The following is a 19,822-nucleotide window of genomic DNA, read 5'->3' on the forward strand; positions in this document are numbered from 1 at the left end:
AAAAAGAGAAGAAAAAGTCATGATTTGCCCTAGTGTTCTCTTTCTATGCTGATGTTAAGTGTGGCTATCATTAGATTAAGGATTGCTGAGGGGAAGGACAAAAAGGTAATGAGTGGCTGTCAGGAGGTTAGCAGGAATAGTGGAAGGGATAGGAAGCAACTGGGACCCACCCGTCACTGTGTCGATGGTCTCTCCTACTTGGCACAAACTTGGCTTCTCTCAAAAAGCTGAAGTGAAGTTGCTAGTGTTTCTCCTGCACAAGTGCTGATGTAATTAGGTACAGATAAGACTGCAAGACAATGAGATTGAGCAGCACATGTGCATTTTATAGATTCATAATTTAGGACTGTTGCAAATATAAGAAAAATTAAATTCACTAAGGAAACCCATTTTCAAACTTTGAATATAAACCTAAAATAGCCTTTTTGAGTTATGAGAGGGCATGAGTAAAATTTCTAATAAATCCTCACTAAGCCAGATAAGTTGGATCTGTCTACCTGAATCAATCCATCAAAAGTTAAAACAGTTTTATTTAACTGATGACAGTATATCCTGTGATAGATTTTAATAAACATATAAAACTAATTTACAATCATGAACTCTTATTTCTGTATATATAAACCAGTAAGCACTCGATCAAAACTATTTCATGAGATTCTTCTCCCTGCTACATCCTGTATTAAGCTGTAAAGTGAGCATTGTTCACATTTAACCTAAGCTCTGCTTTTAGAACTTACCTGCCCCACCCTGTGACTCTACCATGTCTCATCCTCATAACTCAAACAAATCTGTCAAATTTTATCAGGGTTATAAAGTCAATATAGTTTTTTAAAAGTATTGGGGTTCTCCTTGCAGGGTAACAAATATTTTTGAATTCAGATCAGAGTTAAATACTCCTATTATGTACCATAATTGTTCATTAGAGGAATTAATCAAGAGTGCTTTTGACTATTTCCAATTCATATAGCACACCAAATTTCTAATCTCATCTTGAAAGTAAGATCCCACTTCACCATGTAGTTAGGAGGATGGAGAGATGGAAAGGATCAGAGACTGAAGAAACATGGTTTCTTTCCTTAAGAAAGACACAAAACCAGTGATCAAGTAATTGCACAAGTCTAAGAAAGTGTGGGATGTGGTCAAGAAAAGGAAGGTTCATGGGATTAGGAGTTATCAGGAAAGGACTTACTAAAGAAAGATGAACTGTAAAGTAAGAGGATTGTGCTGTACCTTGTCTGCTCCTTGGAGACGGTGGCCAGTTGAGCTGTTAGCCCTGGGTCTGATCTCCTGAATGTATTCAGATTATAGAGTCCTTGGCTCAACTGAGATCTGTTGATATGAAGGACAGTGAGCCCGAGAAAGGGAGATGGCTCATAGATAGGGGCATAAAGAAAGAGAATTCAGAATTAGGCCTTCTGGGGGAGCCAGAGGGTGGAACAGTGGTATGAGGGGGAAGGTATACCTCAGCAGAAGGGTGGGTGGGTGGCACGTAGAGCATTTAACTACTGAATTAAACCATCTCTCACGAAATCTGACTCAAAGTCCTGGAGCAGGTGGAAGTTTAGAGAAACAAAATGTGGGTCAAAACAAAGCAAGAAGACAGAAGTGAGATGCAAAGAGATCAAAGAATGGTCTCAATGAATCTCTGGAGCAGTGGAAACGTGTTGTGGCAGCCTGCTGAGGCATGATGGGAGAGGCATTGCCAGCCTAGGGCAGATCCTTGGGAATAATCAGAAATGTACCAGGAAGAAAAGCCATTCAGGCAAAGAGAAATCATGACTCATACACAGATGCAGAAACTGCTCAGCATTATCTGAGGAGGGAGCCCTTGGCACATAATAGCCACTTAATAATATGTGATGATGAATTAGTGGATATGGAGCCAAATCCAGTGCTATGACATGGAGCAGAACTGTAGGAAAGGTTTTCGAAGCAAAAGGGCTGGACCAGATTCCAGAAACTTTGAAAACCACACAGTTTAGAGGAGATGTGGTAAGAAAAGTTTGTATTAAGTCAGCTAGTTCAGTTCAGTCACTCAGTCGTGTCTGACTCTTTGCAACCCCATGGATTGCAGCACCCTAGGCTTCTTTGTGCAGCACCCTAGGCTTCTTTGTCCAGCACCAACTTCCGAGCTTGCTCAAACTCATGTCCATTGCGTCGGTGATGCCATCCAACCATCTCATCCTCTGTCATCCCCTTCTCCTCCCACCTTCAATCTTTCCCAGCATCAGGGTCTTTTCCAAGAAGTCAGTTCTTCCCATCAGGTGGCCAAAGTATTGGAGCTTCAGCTTCAACATCAGTCCTACCAATGAACATTCAGGACTGCTTTCCTTTAGGATGGACTGGTTGGATCTTCTTGCAGTCCAAGGGTCTCTCAAGAGTCTTCTCCAACACCACAATTCAAAAGCATCAATTTTTTGGCGCTCAGCTTTCTTTATAATCCAACTCTCACATCCGTACATGACTACTGGAAAACCATAGCTTTGACTAGACAGACTTTTGTTGGCCAAATAATGTCTCTGTTTTTTAATATGCTGTCTAGGTTCGTCACAGCTTTTCTTCTAAGGAGCAAGTGTCTTTTAATTTCATGGCTGTAGTCACCATCTGCAGTGATTTTGAGCCCCCCCAAATAAAGTCTCTCACTGTTTCCATTGTTTCCCCATCTATATGCCATGAACTGAGGACCAGAAGCAATGATCTTAGTTTTCTGAATGTTGAGTTTTAAGCCAAATTTTTCATTTTCCTCTTTCACTTTCATCAAGAGGCTCTTTAGTTCTTCTTTGCTTTCTGCCATAAGGGTGGTGTCATCTGCATATCTGAGGTTATTGATATTTCTCCTGGCAATCTTGCTTCCAGCTTGTGCTTCATCCAGTCCAGCATTTCTCATGATGTACTCTGCATGTAAGTTAAATAAGCAGGGTGACAATATACAGCCTTGATGTACTCCTTTCCCGATTTGGAGCCAGTCTGTAGTTCCATGTCCAGTTCTGACTGTTGCTTCTTGACCTGCATACAGATTTCTCAAGAGGCAGGTCAGGTGGTCTGGTATTCCCATCTCTTGAAGAATTGTCCACAGTTTCTTGTGATCCACACAGTCAAAGCTTTGGCATAGTCAATAAAGGAGAAGTAAATGTTTTTCTGGAACTCTCTTGCTTTTTTGATGATCCAATGGATGTTGGCGATTTGATCTTTGGTTCCTCTGCCCTTTCTAAATCCAGCTTGATCATCTGGAATTTCACGGTTCACGTATTGCTGAAGCCTGGCTTGGAGAATTTTGAGCATTACTTTACTAGCATGTGAGATGAGTGCAATTGTGCGGTAGTTTGAGCATTCTTTGGCATTGCCTTTCTTTGGGATTGGAATGAAAACTGACCTTTTCCAGTCCTGTGGCCACACACTCTTTTTATCACGTGTACCTTTAAAGGCAATTCAGTAGCCCAGGCCAAGAGGTTGCAGATAATTAATAAAAACAGCAAATGTTAGCTCCTAACTAAATTTATAGATGTGCGTATAATTATGTGTAAGTATTGTAGGAAGTATATTGTTCTCTAACTCTCGTTTTCAGCTCCATGGAATAACATTTCTAACCAGAAACTATTGTCTGGCAGAACTATATCTAAACAACAATGCAATATTTGATATAGAAGGTATGTCTTAAATTTTCTCTTTTAATTGAATAGATTTTCAATTAACTAATAACTTTCAACTATGGTATTGCTGAGGAGGACATGGCAACCCACTCCAGTATTGTTGCCTGTAGAATCCTATGGACAGAGAAGCCTGGTGGACTACAGTCCATAAGAGCTACAATACAAAGAGTTGAACATAACTGAAGCGATTTAGCACATACACATGCATGGTATTGCTAATGGCATGAAAAAATCTGTTTTAACATTTCCGTTGAAAATATATGGTGGAAACTGTTATTTTTAATGTTCTTATGTATATTTCATTTAAAATGTGCTGTTTGATTATGGTTTTAGCTCAGTATGATCATATGTCTTATCCAAGATGTTAAAGAATCTTTTTTTTTAACATAAAAACTTTGCCATTCTGCTGCATCATTGGACACAAACTAGATATTGTGGAACCAAAGTTTTTAACAATATTTGGGAGCATTAATAAAAATAATGACTTCATAAATAATCTTAAATGTTTTTACTGGTTATATTTTTTCCCAGTCAAATCTGTGTTTCACTATGAGTTAATTTTGTATCTGCAACTATCTCTAAACTGATAATTACAAGCCAGGTATTAAAGTACTTGCTATACTATTATCATGAGATACAAAGAGGTGTAGTACAAAACATTTTTATTCATTTAAAAAAATGTTTTAAATCTTACACAAATATTTTATTTTTTTCAGGCCTGCACTATTTGCCTTCATTGCATATACTCCTGCTACATCACAATGAGTTAATAAACCTTGACGCAACAGTAAAAGAATTAAAGGGAATGCTAAATCTGAAGACCCTAAGTATTAATCTGCACTTTATATGTCCATAACTTAAAATTGATAACACACTATTTCATGTTTTGAATTTAAATTAGATCAAAACTACTTTTTAACAAAACTACTTAAATGTTCCTGAAAACAAGACTAGATCTTAATCTCTTTAAAAATACATTTTCAAAAGAACAATAGGTACCATGGCTGATTCATGTCAATGTATGGCAAAAACTATTACAATATTGTAAAGTAATTAGTCCCCAACTAAAATAAATAAATTTATAAAAAAAAATAAAATAAATAAAATAAAAAAAAGAACAATAGGTAGAAAAAACTTTTGTGAAATGATACAGTATGAAAATGACAAAAGTGACCCAAAAAAGTGTTACATGTTACATCTGCGTTTTTGGTTTTTACCTCAAAAGGAAGTTTTTGCATTTATTATATGATTCCACTTGTTCATATAAATGTCCAGAATGGGCACATCAACCAAGATAGCAACACTGAGAGGTAACTGTTTTTAAATAGATTAGTGTTTACCCAGGGTTGGGGGATGAGGGTCTGTGGAGTGACAGCCTGGAATTTCTTTTTGGGGTGATGAAAATGCTCTAAAATTGAAGGTGGTAATGGTTGCACATCATGCAAAATACCAGGCTGGATAAATCACTAGCTGGAATCAAGATTGCCAGGAGAAATGTCAGTAACCTCAGATATGCAGATGACACCACCCTTCTGGCAGAAAGTGAAGAAGAACTAAAGAGCCTCTTGATGAAAGTGAAAGAGGAGAGTGAAAAAGTTGGCTTAAAACTCAATATTCAAAAAATGAAGATCATGGCATCCAGTCCCATCACGTCATAGCAGATAGATGGGGAAACAATGGAAACAGTGACAGACTATGTCCTTGGGCTCCAAAATCCCTGCAGATGGTGACTGCAGCCATGAAATTAAAAGATGTTTGCTCCTTGGAAGGAAAGCTATGACCAACCTAGACAGCATATTAAAAAGCAGAGACATACTAGAAAATTACTAGAGTTGATCAATGAATATAGTAAAGTTGCAGGATATAAAATTAACACACAGAAATCCCTTGCATTCCTATACTCCAATAATGAGAAAACAGAAAGAGAAATTAAGGAAACAATACCATTCACCATTGCAACAAAAAGAATAAAATATTTAGGAATATATCTATCTAAAGAAACAAAAGACTTATATATAGAAAACTATAAAACACTGATGAAAGAAATCAAAGAGGACACAAACAGATGGAGAAATATACCGTGTTCATGGATTGGAAGAATTAATATAGTGAAAATGAGTATACTACCCAAAGCAATCTATAGATTCAATGCAATCCCTATCAAGCTACCAATGGTATTTTTCACAGAACTGGAACAAATCATCTCACAATTTGTATGGAAATATAAGAAACCTCGAATAGCCAAAGCAATCTTGAGGAAGAAGAATGGAACTGGAGGAATCAACCTGCCTGACTTCAGGCTCTACTACAAAGCCACAGTCATCAAGACAGTATGGTACTGGCACAAAGATAGAAATATAGATCAATGGAACAAAATAGAAAGCCCAGAGATAAACCCACGCACATATGGACACCTTATCTTCGACAAAGGAGGCAAGAATATACAATGGAGAAAAGACAATCTCTTTAACAAATGGTGCTGGGAAAACTGGTCAACCACTTGTAAAAGAATGAAACTAGAACACTTCCTAACACCGTACACAAAAATAAACTCAAAATGGATTAAAGATCTAAACGTAAGACCAGAAACAATAAAACTCCTAGAGGAAAACATAGGCAAAACACTCTCCGACATAAATCACAGCAGGATCCTCCATGACCCACCTCCCAGAATATTGGAAATAAAAGCAAAAATAAACAAATGGGACCTAATTAAAATTAAACGCTTTTGCACAACAAAGGAAACTATAAACAAGGTGAAAAGACAGCCTTCAGAATGGGAGAAAATAATAGCAAATGAAGCAACAGACAAACAATTAATATCAAAAATATACAAGCAACTTCTGCAGCTGAATTCCCGAAAAATAAACGACCCAATCAAAAAATGGGTCAAAGAACTAAACAGACATTTCTCCAAAGAAGACATACAGATGGCTAACAAACACATGAAAAGATGCTCAACATCACTCATTATTAGAGAAATGCAAATCAAAACCACAATGAGGTATCATTTCACACCAGTCAGAATGGCTGCTATCCAAAAGTCTACAAGCAATAAATGCTGGAGAGGGTGTGGAGAAAAGGGAACCCTCTTACACTGTTGGTGGGAATGCAAACTAGTACAGCCACTATGGAGAACAGTGTGGAGATTCCTTAAAAAGCTGGGAATAGAACTGCCATATGACCCAGCAATCCCACTGCTGGGCATATACACCGAGGAAACCAGAATTGAAAGAGACGCGTGTACCCCAATGTTCATCGCAGCACTGTTTACAATAGCCAAGACATGGAAGCAACCTAGATGTCCATCAGCAGACGAATGGATAAGGAAGCTGTGGTACATATACACAATGGAATATTACTCAGCCATTAAAAAAATACATTTGAATCGGTTCTACTGAGATGGATGAAACTGGAGCCCATTATACAGAGTGAAGTAAGCCAGAAAGAAAAACAACAATACAGTATACTAATGCATATATATGGAATTTGAAAGATGGTAACGATAACCCTATATGCGAGACAGAATAAGAGACACAGATGCATGGAACAATTTTATGGACTCTGAGGGAGAAGGTGAGGGTGGGACGTTCTGGGAGAATAGCATTGAAACATGTATATTATCATATGTGAAACAGAACACCATTCCATGTTCGATGCATGAGACAAGGGCTCAGGGCCGGGGCAATGGGATGATCCAGAAGGATGGGATGGGGAGGGAGGTGGGTGGGGGGTCCAGGAAGGGGAACACATGTAAACCCATGGCTGATTCATGTCAATGTATGGCAAAAACTATTACAATATTGTAAAGTAATTAGCCCCCAACTAAAATAAATAAATTTATAAAAAAATAAATAAATAAAAAATAAAAAGCAGAGACATTACTTTGCCAACAAAGGTCAGTCTAGTCAAAGCTGTGGCTTTTCCAGTAGTCACATATGGATGTGAGAGTTGGAACATAAAGAAAGCTGAGTGCAGAAAAACTGATGCTTTTGAACTGTGGTATTGGAGAGGACTCTCAAGAGTCCCTTGGACTGCAAGGAGATCCAACCAATCCATTCTAAAGGAAATCAGTCCTGAATATTCATTGGTAGGACTGATGCTGAAGCTGAAGCTCCAATACTTTGGCCACCTGATGGGCAGAACTGACTCATTGGACAAGACCCTGATGCTGGGAAAGATTGAAGGCAGGAGGAGAAGGGGATGACAGAGGATGAGATGGTTGGATGGCATCATTGACTCAGTGGACATGAGTTTGAGCAAACTCTGGGAGATAGTGAAGGACAGGGAAGCCTAGCGTGCTACAGTCCATGGGGTTGCAAAGAGTCGAACATGACTGAGTGACTGAACAACAACAACAATGGTTGCACAATTCTGTGAATATACTAAAAACTATGAATTGTGTTTTTAAAATTAGTGAAGCTGGTCATATGGAAATTATATTAATAAAGCTGACATCCACCAACCCCCCACAAAAGAGCTTATTTTAATGAAAGTTTTCCATTGGATGAACCACAAACTTAATTCATAGATAACCAGGAACTGGCCTCGGTATTTGAAGAAACTGTGAGATGGGTTGGAAAAATAAATAATAACAGTTCCTACTCTCAATAAGCTTTTAGTATTGAAGAGTAAATAAACTGGTACATGATGGCAATTCAGAACAAATGTGTCTAGGTGGACCAAGGGAAAAGAGTCAGAGCAGTGAATGGGTTTTCAGATTACAGGGTTTGAAACTTCTTTACACAGTGTCAAAAAATAGATGTTTTCTTTCCCCCTATTTATTTTGTATTATTTTCTCAGAATTGCCTGAGACAGTGCTTTAAATATGTGTAAACTACTGTTGTTGGTGGAGGTCTTGATCAGATCAATATATAGTTATTAAAGTTTTCAAACATTTTCAGTGTTGATTAGTTATATCTATTGTAAGGAGAAATTATTTACGTGCTTATAGGTAGGTTCTTTAAATCTAACTATGAAGATTTCTCTAAGTTCATGAGAATTCAGTGCTCATTTTTGAGATGTGATAAGGTCTGTTAAAGACTTATCAGGATTGATGTGCATATATGTATCTGGCCCTTCTGTGTGAACAGGTGCTTCTGTGATTAAGAGACTGGTTATGCAAGATCTACTCTACCTTACCTTCACTTTTCTGTAAAATGGGCTAATAGCTACCTCTCAGGATTGCTTCAAATAGTAAACTAATTCTGTAAAATATGTGGGTTTTTTTCCTTTCTTTTTTCTTTCTTTTGACTGTTCCGTTTGGCTTGTGGAATCTCACAGTTTCCTGACCAGGGACTGAACCCAGATCATGGCAGTAAAAGCCTGGAATCTTAACTACTAGGCCATCAGGGAACTCCGTGTAAAACTTGTTTTTAAAAAGCATTTACTGGTTTGAAGGAGTAACAACAAAAATATTATTTTACTATTAATTGTGTAAAGTTAGATAATGAATTAAGATGCACATGGTCTAGGAATTCTGCTTACTGGTAAAGAGATTTTTTTTAATGGATATTTTAAATAATAATCATTATAATAACAACAGGTTTGAATGTTTGGAAAATACTTTCTTATAATATTCTCATTTAAATCTTTGTAACAGTCAAATGATGTGATTAGCATGATGTGATTAGAATTATTCCCTCTTTAATGGTAGAAATGCAGGGCTCAGAGCTTTAAAACTTAAACTCATACTGTGCTTCTTTTGTTTATCATTCATTCCATAAATATTTATCATGCATTCACTGAGTGACACTCTTCCAGATGGGGACATAAAGGTAAACAAGAAAGACTCTATCTGGATCTGTATGGAGCTGACGGTTTTATAACAGTCAACCTAAGTATTTCCTGGAGACCTGAAGCGCCTGAATGCAAAACTAATTGGACAGTTTGCCAAATATAAGAACTCAATAATTTAAGCAAATTTATTTTACAAGGCCCTTTCATGCACTGGAGAAGGAAATGGCAACCCACTCCAGTGTTCTTGCCTGGAGAATCCCAGGGATGGGGGAGCCTGGTGGGCTGCCATCTATGGGGTCGCACAGAGTCGGACATGACTGAAGCGACTTAGCAGCAGCAGCAGCAGCAGCAGCATTTTACAAGGCAAGATTTGGAGGTTAGCACTCAAGGTTGCCCCATCATAGTCAACAAGGTTATGCTCTAAACAGAAGTGCCTGGTGGGGGCAGGGGACGGGCTGAGTGTGAATGGTGTCTGAAATTGAGTTCAGTACCTGCTTCCCATACGAAGCCTCTGTGTGGGCACAGAGTAGTGTCAGCCCTGAGGTGGGGTGCAGGAGTGATTTTTCTGCTCTCTGAAAGTCTATTAGCTCAGCCTCGTGGTATAAGGTCCATACCATTGCCTGTCAAAACGTTTTAAGTGACCTCTACTTAAAGTCACAGTGATGTAATTCGTTATATATAAGCATAAATTGTTATAACTGAGAATCTTACAGAAGGATCTTTTTTTTTGAGATGGAGAAAATGTTGTGCATAATTGCCCTCCCCCAAAAAATATTTTCTGAAAAATTTTGGTACCAAATACACAGTTTGAACCCTTACCCCATTTTGGTTAAAGATATTATAAAAAAAAAAAATGTTGGCATTTACTAGCTACTTATTATATTTGTGCAGTAATGGCCCCAAATTAAGTTTCTATAAGGTTCATTTGCAATCACAGAATAGACTCAGCTCATTAACTAAAATGAGAAATCTATGTATTTTCAAGTGTTAAAAATTTTGTCTTTTCAAGTTGTAAAACTGTATGAAATGCTAAAATGTTATTATTCCACTTCAATTATCAGTTCTTTAGAGGGTGAGAAAATAGCCTGGAGGGTAAACCTCTAATCCATTTCAGCACTGCACCCTCCACTGGCATTTATAAAGAGAACTACCGAGAGATTGCCCAGGAGACACATGGCTGGGAGCTTCAGGGAGGCCTAAAACTGTTGCAGAGTGTGAGGTCCTGGAAACTGGAATTCCTGATTTCCAGGCTGAGTCAGGAGGGACACACCTTTTCTCTCCAGGCAGTCTACCTTTCCACACCCTTCCTCTCTTGCTCCATTTTCTCCTTCCCTTCTCTCCTCCAAACTCTTTCTAAATCTGTACATGTCAAAGACCTGCTTTGTGGCTGCAGACTTTCACTGACCTTTAGGCTCCCTGCCTCTTTGCCTACATGGAAAAATCATTCCAACAGCAACAAAATGCTGAACCCATTCTTCTATTTCTAAATCTTTAGTCTCCTCATTTCAATTGTCTCTGTGTTTCATTAAGCTCCACTATTAGAAAGTATATTTGGACTCCCACATTCCAGAATTGTTAAGACTTGCTTTCCTCACAGAGTCTTTAAGGATTCACCATTGGAGACAGGAAATGCCCCTTCTCAAAGATGCGATCTCCAGCTTTTACAGATTCTGCTCTTAAGCATATCCTGTCCTGCCCTTCCCCAGTTGGCAGCAGTCCACTGCTGATGGCAGATAGTCAGGGAGTGAAGAGGGATGCTGAGAGGTCATTGTGGGATCATGGTCTCAATGGTCTCTTTATTTATTTACTTGGCCAAGTCAGGTCTTAGCTGTAGCACACAGGGTCTTCATTGTGTCTTGTGGGATCTTTCCTCATGATGCACAGACTCTCTAGTTAGTTGTTCCATGGCTTGTGGGATCTTAGTTCCCTGACTGTCAACTACAAATTGGCACTTGCCAAGATGGTTGCCGATGACTGAACAACAAGGGCATTCACCATTGCCATCAGAGACTAAACCCCAAACTGTTGACCTTCAACACCCCCTGAGAGAGTTCAGGGTGGAGTAAGGCATTCTGTGCTCCATGCAATCTGGTGGGACAGGTCTTTAGATAGATGTTTTAGGAACAGATTTTATGATCCCAATCCTTGCGTCTCCTCATATCTAGAAAAGCACTAAATCCCTTCATGGTGACATCAGGTCCTAGCAACAAAATTTTTTGTAAAATGAATGCTTAATGGTATTGAACTCCCCCTTCACCAAAATCCTATATATTGATCTTCCCCTACTACCTCTTTGGAGCAGTCTCTCAGAGCTATCTGAGGTGCTGTCTCCCAGGCTACAATCCTCATTTTGCCCCAAATAAAACTTAACTTGCAACTTTTAGTTGAGATGACCAAGGATTGAACCTATGGCCCCTGCATCGCAAAGCCAATTCTTAACCACTAGACCACCAGGAAAGTCCCTCAATGATTACTTTATCTGAGACTCTTTACCCTGAAATGCCCCTCAAGGTAGGACTACTTCTCCCATACAATGCAATAGAACAGTCCACTCTATAAAAAAGCCAAGTGGATCTTTCATTGCTGTTTCTCCTGAAAGAGCGTCCCTCACTCTCTTAACCCCTGTTTTAGTTCAAGTTTGTCTTTCAAAAATCAGGTATCACTTCCATATTCAGGACAAGCTGTGGCCCAGAGATTTTAGTTAAAATGAAATGGTAACATTGGAGATTCTGACCTTGTAAGTAACCTTGAGCCAGAACCTCTGATTGTTGACAGCTAAGTTTCCTTCCACAGGCTTCTCTGTACAGGCACAGATGGAACTGCTTTTAATTTCTCTATATCATTTCCTCATCTATTAAAATGGGCATGCTGATACATTATTAATTACATCAACTTTCTTCAAAGATGGTCTTAAAAATATTCAAGTTCATTTAAATGGGATTTTAAATTTTGCTTTAAAAGTTAATAAAAATTAACTGGTGCTAATTATTTAGATAAATTTTTTTTTTCCTCTTCTGTTTCGATAAATAGCTTCACACATGTGACTTGTGTAGCTCAAGCTTGTGCAGTAAGGTAGTAGAAACATTTTGATATATTAGTGGGTAGATGTAAATTGCTTAGACTCAGAATCCTAAATTAAGATAAGCAGGACAGTGCTGGCGCCATCAAGGTGTACTCTATAAGTAGCCTAGAGGGAAGATGGATTAAACAGTATTAACCTATTGAAAGTGAAAGTGTAAGCAATTTCACTTCATAGTTCCTGAAAGAATGTACCCATACATCATAAAAGGCTTTCAGAACTTTCAGACACAGGAAACTGATATCATATCTTAGAAACTTTATTTATGGTAATTTTAGTAGCATCAGTCCAAAACTCATAAATCCAAAATATTAAATGCTTAATAGTATGGAAGGGAAAAAGAATTAAAAATAAGATTGCTTCCTTCTAAAATTTGAGTAAGAAAAAAAGTGAATAATAAAAACAGAATAATTTAAAATTATTTAATTTTATTTTTTAAAGTTAACTTAGAGACTGAGATTAATAGCCCAGTTTTCTGACTTGCTATCACTTAGATTTTATTTTATGATGAGATGAATGCTGAACCACAATAAGCACGAGTTTTTAGTATTATGACACCTTTTTAATAAGTAATATAATAATAGTAAATCCAAATCTGGTGATTTGTTTAGCTAAAGCCAGAAGTATTAAAATACATACAGAAGTAAGTTAACCAAGCACTAGGAAGAACACCAAGAGAAGGAATTAAGTAGTAATGTTCTCAGAGGGAAAACAGACTATGAAAGGTATCCCCAAAGTAAACGTCATTGTAAGATGCTTGTACATTTTACACTAACATCACATGCAAAGGCAAACTCTGCTCCCAGCTGCTACAATGTAGGACAGGGTTATGAGGTGTCAGATGTGATTCTCCAAGACAGTAACCACAGAGCAGCCTTATGAACAAAAGTGCATGTGAATTTTTCTTCCTGCTAAACTCTCATTAAAAACGACAGTGCTTTGCTTTTATATTCCTGAAGGTGATTGTTTTTCTTCTTTTTCTGTCTCAAACTACAATGCATGATCGCTATGGATCTTTTTAAATCTGTCCTTATTACTGGTTTAATATACATCCGTTCTATTCCCCATCCTGTAGTTATAATTATTTTGTTACATTAAATTCCTTGTCTTTTAAGATTAAAATTCAAACCAGTTTTGTCACTTAAGAAATCTTGAAAAATATCCATTTTATTTTTCCTCTAGTTTCCCCCAATACATACATATTTCCTTTCTTTTAAATTTTCTTGTTGCCCCTGGCTCTACATTTTCTTTGATGCCTTTCCTCTTATAACTTTTGTTTATTATGCACCAGGTGTCTTCCATTGCCTGCTTTAAGTCCCTCTAAAGCTCATGTTTTCCACAGGGAATAGCTATATATAATGATTTTATTAGCCGGAAAAGTTAGTGTTTATACAGCAAATATCAGAATGTTTTATTTCCTGCAGAAAAAAGCATGCAGATAATTAGCTTCTTCAGTTTTTATCTAAACAGTTTGTTTTTCAAGCATGCCCTCTGCCCTGTCTTCTTTATGTTGCAAACTCTTCTTTATAAATATTAATCAGTTTTTTCCTGGGTTTACAGTGCTTAATACTTTCATGCTTTTATCAAACCTAGTATTCTATAAATAGTCAAATGCTACAGCTAAATGTACATTAAATGAGCCTCATTGTACAATAGCTGGAGCTCTTTCTGTTACTGCCATCTAGTGGTTCTCCTCACTAGGTATATTTTCCAGAAATATTTTCTAGAAATTCCATGTAGGCAGAATCCAATAGCTAAAGATATCCAAGTGGAAATTATAAGACTGTATCGAAATAACCCAGCTTAATATTATCTAAAGAAGGAAAGGGAAAATACTCTACCTTTTCTGTGGAAAATAAAATACAACTTCCAGTTGAAGATTTTTAAAATGTTGATACAGTTTTTTAAATCTTCTGATGCCTACGGGATGTCATGAGAGAAGTGCCAGGAGTTCTTCTGAATTAGCATGCCTCCCACCTCCAGCAACTGTATTAGCAAGCATGGTTCTTTAGGTATCCTAGCACCTGTACACAAGGAAATACGAATCCCCTGTGCCTGGCCAGAGGTACGCGGGGTGCAAAACCAGTATCTGTTCACCTCTGCTCCTGCTGAGACCTGAAGCTGCTACTGGCTTTACATGTTCTGAACTAGGCACAATGGTGTGAAACCAAGAAAGAAAACTATATTCAAACAGTGTACCACACCTCTGCTCATCTCCTCACAGACACCAAGATGTTGTCTTTGAGAGTGGAAGAAGAGAACCAAATGAGCAAATCCTTTAATAAAGAGCAGCAGCAAGAACCCTCTTTTGTTGTTCAGTTGCTCAGTCGTGTCTGACTCTGCAACACCATGGACTGCAGCACACCAGTCTTCCCTGTCCATCACCATCTCCCAGAGTTTGCTCAAACTCACGTCCATCAAGACAATGATGCCATTCAACTATCTCATTCTCTGTTGTCCCCTTCTCCTCCTCCTTCAATCTTCCCAGAACCCTCTAGAGCAGATATTGAGCTCTTCCTTTACTGATTAATTTATGGACGTGTTAAAAAATTTCCCATTTGTGGCAGATTTGGGTCACAGATACATCCTCAGCACCTAGCACTGTTTGTAGAAGATAGTAAGCATTCCAAAAATATTTGTTGAATGAATGAATTTAACAGATAGGAAAAGTAAGTCCTGCAATGAATAGGTAAGGGTTTGGTGAAACCAAAAGTCTGTGAAGCAGGGCTTCACATATACTTATGTTTTATATTAATCTTTGGATTTTTCATATTTTATAATGTGCTAAATTAAACTGATATCAAAATCTGACATCTTAATTTGGCTTCTTTCTTTGCAGCTCTCTACCAAAACCCTTTATGCCAGTATAACCTGTATCGTCTATATATAATCTACCACCTTCCAGGAGTTGAGTTGCTTGACCGAAATCGTAAGAACATTTCTTCTTGAAGAGAAATATTGGAGAGTCAGTCTTATAACCCAGTGGTTTAAAATGCTGATGATCTTTGATCTTTGAAAATGACTGTCTTTGTAAATGAAAGTTTTCCAATTATTTATTTTTGAAATTTTTGCTGTATGAAATTTGCTCTAGTTTAGGAGCTCATCTGTTGACCACTTTATAGGAAAGGCCATCTAACAGAGCCTGGAGAAAGGTCTCCTTTTGATTCTAGCTTTGTCAATAATACATGTTTTTCTTTATTCCTCTTTAAATTTTTTATTTTTTTTGTCAGTTATGTATTGAATACTAATTCACTGACCCCCTGGCACTCAATTTTTTATTTCAAAAATGAGACAATTGGATTAAATCTCTTAAGGCCTATTTAAATTCTAAAAGTCATATTCTTTGGAATTCTGTAAGTATATATATGCATATATATACTAAAACATGTAATCAATCATAACCTCTTTGTGATATATTTTTAGACATTGCAGACAGACTAGTATGTCTGATTTGTATAAGCCACAAAAAATAATCAACCTCAGTGCATTATATTTTACATTTTTTGAGGTCTGTTTTACCCAGAAGTGCTATTTACCTACCTACCTACTTACCTTTCTACAGATGTGAACATTCTTAAACATTTGTAACTGAGTAACTTCTTAATGAGGATATATTAAAACCTTATGTTTATTCTTCTTTTTCCTCATAACCTTGAGGAAAAGAAGAGATGTAGCACAGTTGTAATTTCGATCACCCATGGTGATGTGTTAGAATGTCTGGATGAGATAAGATAGATCTGTGCCCTGTGATGTGAGGGACATACATCGAGCCTGTAAGATTAAGGAATTAGCTTGGCAGAGTTTTTACAAATTGATTATGACAGGATGTTCACATACAACGTAGTTAGGACAAATCCATTTTTGACAGAAATTCTATTTTTTGACTCACTCTGCATATCTATTTATAATGCTATGCGATAACATTACTTTTTCGCACTTGTCAGAAGTTACAGAAAAGGAAAGAAGATCAATGATTACGCTTTTTAACCATAAAAAGGCTCATATTGTTCAATCAATAGCATTCAGAGGAAAAGTAGATGCCTCATGGGATCCTCGATCACCATTTAAGCAAAAACCAGCACAGAGAGTACCTTCAGGTATTTTGAAAAAAGAAAAAAAAATGAAATTAAAACTCCACAAACTTTGGTTAATTTGATTATAATAACTTCAATTTACAGTAAGCTAAGCACTTATATACTGAACCATTTTCTAATTTAATTAGCCTAATTAAGTATGCAACCTTCATCTTCATTTGTGTATATTAAATGATATAAGATAATGTGATAACAATGAGATAACACATTGAAGTCCACACCCCAATATCTAGCACAGCATAAAGGGCTCAGTGAATAAGCTGCAATTGCTACTATTACCAATGACTCTGGACAATTTCATCAATTAAGGCTGTAGGTTTTAGATAATATAGAAGAATATTAAAAATAAATAAAGATCATTGCAATTCCCCCATCCAGAAATAAACATTATTATTTGGCTGTACTCTCATACACGGTAATCATATATGATCATATGTAAGTATAACTTGAATATCTTCAATAATGTATTCATTAGTTGGAATTTAATTTTCTTGTATGTAACAGAAATCCAACTACAGTGACTTAGGCAAATAGAGCTTTACTTTACTCACACAACAAAAAGTGTCCAAGGTTAGTGTAAAGTTAGATGATGTTTCCGGTGTTTGAGAATACATCTACCTTCTCTTCTGTGATCTTGATGTGCTTCATGGTTGCCGAGTGGTTATTGTTCCATCGGGTATCACATGGGGAGATGAAAAATGGTGCAAAGACAAAAAGCCTTTTCCTCATGACATTTTGCCAATGAGACAACATATATTTGAAAAATAACCAAATAGATTTTCTAGAAACAAAAGAAAAAAATATTAAATTGGAAAATAGTTTTGAAGAAATTACCCAGAACACAGCATAGAAAAAGAAGCAGGCAATAAGGAGACATTTGGAAATAATGTTTACTTCCTATATAAATTTAGTAATAAATGTTGTAATCCCACAGTAATAAATGTTGTAATCTCTCCCAATAAGAGAAATTGGACCGAAGGTAATGCTTGAAGTGATAACGGCTGGCAATTTTCCAAATCTGTTAAATGTTGTAAATCCTTAGATTCACCAGACAAAATTAATTCAAAACATAAAAGACATAAAACAACAACAAATATCCACACCAAAGGCAAAATGAGGTTAAATAGAGAGAAAACTGTAGATTACCCACAAAAGAATAATTTATAGATTTATAACACACTCAACTACAATTATGGAAATCAGAAGACAGTGATCTAATACTTTTAAAATGCTGAAGAAAAGAAATAGTCAACCAAGAATTCTGCAACCAGCTAAAATTATTATTCAACAATGAGCAAGATAAAAAAAAATGGAAAAATCAAGATGAAAAGTCAACTTTTTATCATGAAGTTTTCCCAACAGAAATGGTTGAAAAAATATTAAACATTTATACATGTCCATGTATATTCAACAATTAATATTCTACCATATTCACCATCATCTATGAGGTTTCTTATGTAAACTCAAAAATATCAAGTATTGCTGAACCATTTAAATGCTTCAGTAGCAGACATAAAGAAATTTCCTTCCTAAATAATTTGGCCTATAAATTTAAAAAATAAGGACATTCTTCTATAGAGCCACAATGACATAATCACACCTAAGAAAAATAACTTATTTACATTTAATTTTTATATGTTATTTAATATATAATCCATATTCAAATTTCCCACTTGTTCCAAGATGACTTCTACAACTGCTTTTTCAAACCAGAATCCAGTCAGGGTTGACAATTATGTTTGGTTGTTGTGGTTCTTCATTGTTGTTTAGTTGATAAGTTGTGTCCAACTCTTTGCGACCCCATGGATTGCAGCATGCCATGGTTGCCTGTCCTTCACTTCTTCTGGAGTTTGCTCAGACTCATGTCCGTTGAGTCAGTGATGCCATCCAACTATCTCAGTCTCTTTTAATTTAAAATAGCCTCCATTTTTTTCCCCATGATTATTTGAAGGGACCAGGCCAGTTACATTATAGAATGCCTCGATTTGTATGATTGTTTCCACATAGTATAATTTGACATATTCCTCAATCCCCTATATATCCCATAGAATAGAAAAAATACCTGGAGGACATGTCCTGGATGCAGAAGGCTATAGTGTAAAGCAATGATTATCAAAGTGTGGTCCCCCAAATCAGCAGCAGCATCATTTAGTAACTTGCTGCAGATGCACATTCTTGTCCCAAACAACATCTATTGAATTAGACACTCAGGGTTGACCCAGGAAGCTGTTTTAACAAGCCTTTCAGGTGATTCTGATGCATACTCCTGCAAGGATAACAACCAGTGTAGAGGCAAGAAACACGTTTTAGGATCAGATTCTCCTGGATCTAAACACCAGCTCTGCTAGTAATTACACGTTTTGTTTTGGACATGAATTTGCTTCAACCTCCTGATTTTTAAAATGGGGGTGATATCTTCTTTTGACTGTTAGGATGCTTATTACGCAAACCACTGCAACACCTGATCTGACACATAACAACTGCATGATAAGTTGGACTGTTCTATTGGTTAGCCACTTGGTTTTTCTTTTAGTTCATGTAAAAGCTAATACTCAAACTAAATGCTACTGGATTAGTGGGGGGCGGGGGGATAACCCATGCTGTAGTAGAAAAGGAACCTCTGGATAGAAAATCCCCACTCTTAGAAACAACTAATGCACCTATTAACAAGAAATATAAGGCCACCCCCATCTGTTTATCATGCCCAGAGTATTTTCCAAGTGTGAAGAGCTGACTACTACCTTTAGAGCTTTACATTTCTTTCATATCGAATCTCCAAAAACAAAATTAGGGAAGAAAGGATAGAGAGAGTATTTCATTGCATTTGAAATCTTTCTTCTTAATCCACATTCTTGATTCATAGAAAAGTTGACTACAACTCGCCCCAAAATTGGCAGCATGATCCTAATTAATTTACCAATCTCCTCATTTTCCACAAACCAAACATTCATAATGAACTTAATAGAACTCCCTATATAAGCTCTTAAAATTGTGCCTTATAGTTTTATAGTTTCTATATTTGTTCTTACTGTGATGGGAACATTGAGGATGATAAATTCTTTCATTGGAAATAAACTATAGATGAAAATGTTTATAAAGCAATTGTAATACCACATTTTGATTACTCTTCACTCTAAATTGAGAAAGAAATCAATTGTATTCCAAATAGCTTGAGAAGCAAGGACAACTTGAAATTTCTTCAAATCTCAGGAATAAAATTAAAAACCACAACTGGAAGAAATATTTGCAATATATACAAT

At 36.7% G+C, this 19,822-nt stretch overlaps 1 protein-coding gene across 4 annotated transcripts in view; it reads left to right on the plus strand.

Moving 5' to 3' along the window:
• The window catches only part of LRRC72 (leucine rich repeat containing 72), a 52,564-nt gene that overhangs the window by 27,671 nt on the left and 5,071 nt on the right, over nucleotides 1-19,822 (plus strand). For 2 of the 4 annotated variants that reach the window (XM_081537657.1, XM_081537660.1), the window contains exons 4-7: nucleotides 3,566-3,647; nucleotides 4,367-4,477; nucleotides 15,308-15,397; nucleotides 16,413-16,565. In XM_081537657.1, the coding sequence (XP_081393783.1) occupies nucleotides 3,566-3,647; nucleotides 4,367-4,477; nucleotides 15,308-15,397; nucleotides 16,413-16,565 (436 nt within the window). The remainder of the gene's footprint in view (nucleotides 1-3,565; nucleotides 3,648-4,366; nucleotides 4,478-15,307; nucleotides 15,398-16,412; nucleotides 16,566-19,822) is intronic. The other 2 variants (XM_081537659.1, XM_081537658.1) reach the window with 2 other exon arrangements.

This window comes from Giraffa tippelskirchi, chromosome 10 (assembly GCF_054371585.1).
Source record: "Giraffa tippelskirchi isolate mGirTip1 chromosome 10, T2T-mGirTip1v1.2.pri, whole genome shotgun sequence".
Classification (NCBI taxonomy): domain Eukaryota; kingdom Metazoa; phylum Chordata; class Mammalia; order Artiodactyla; family Giraffidae; genus Giraffa; species Giraffa tippelskirchi.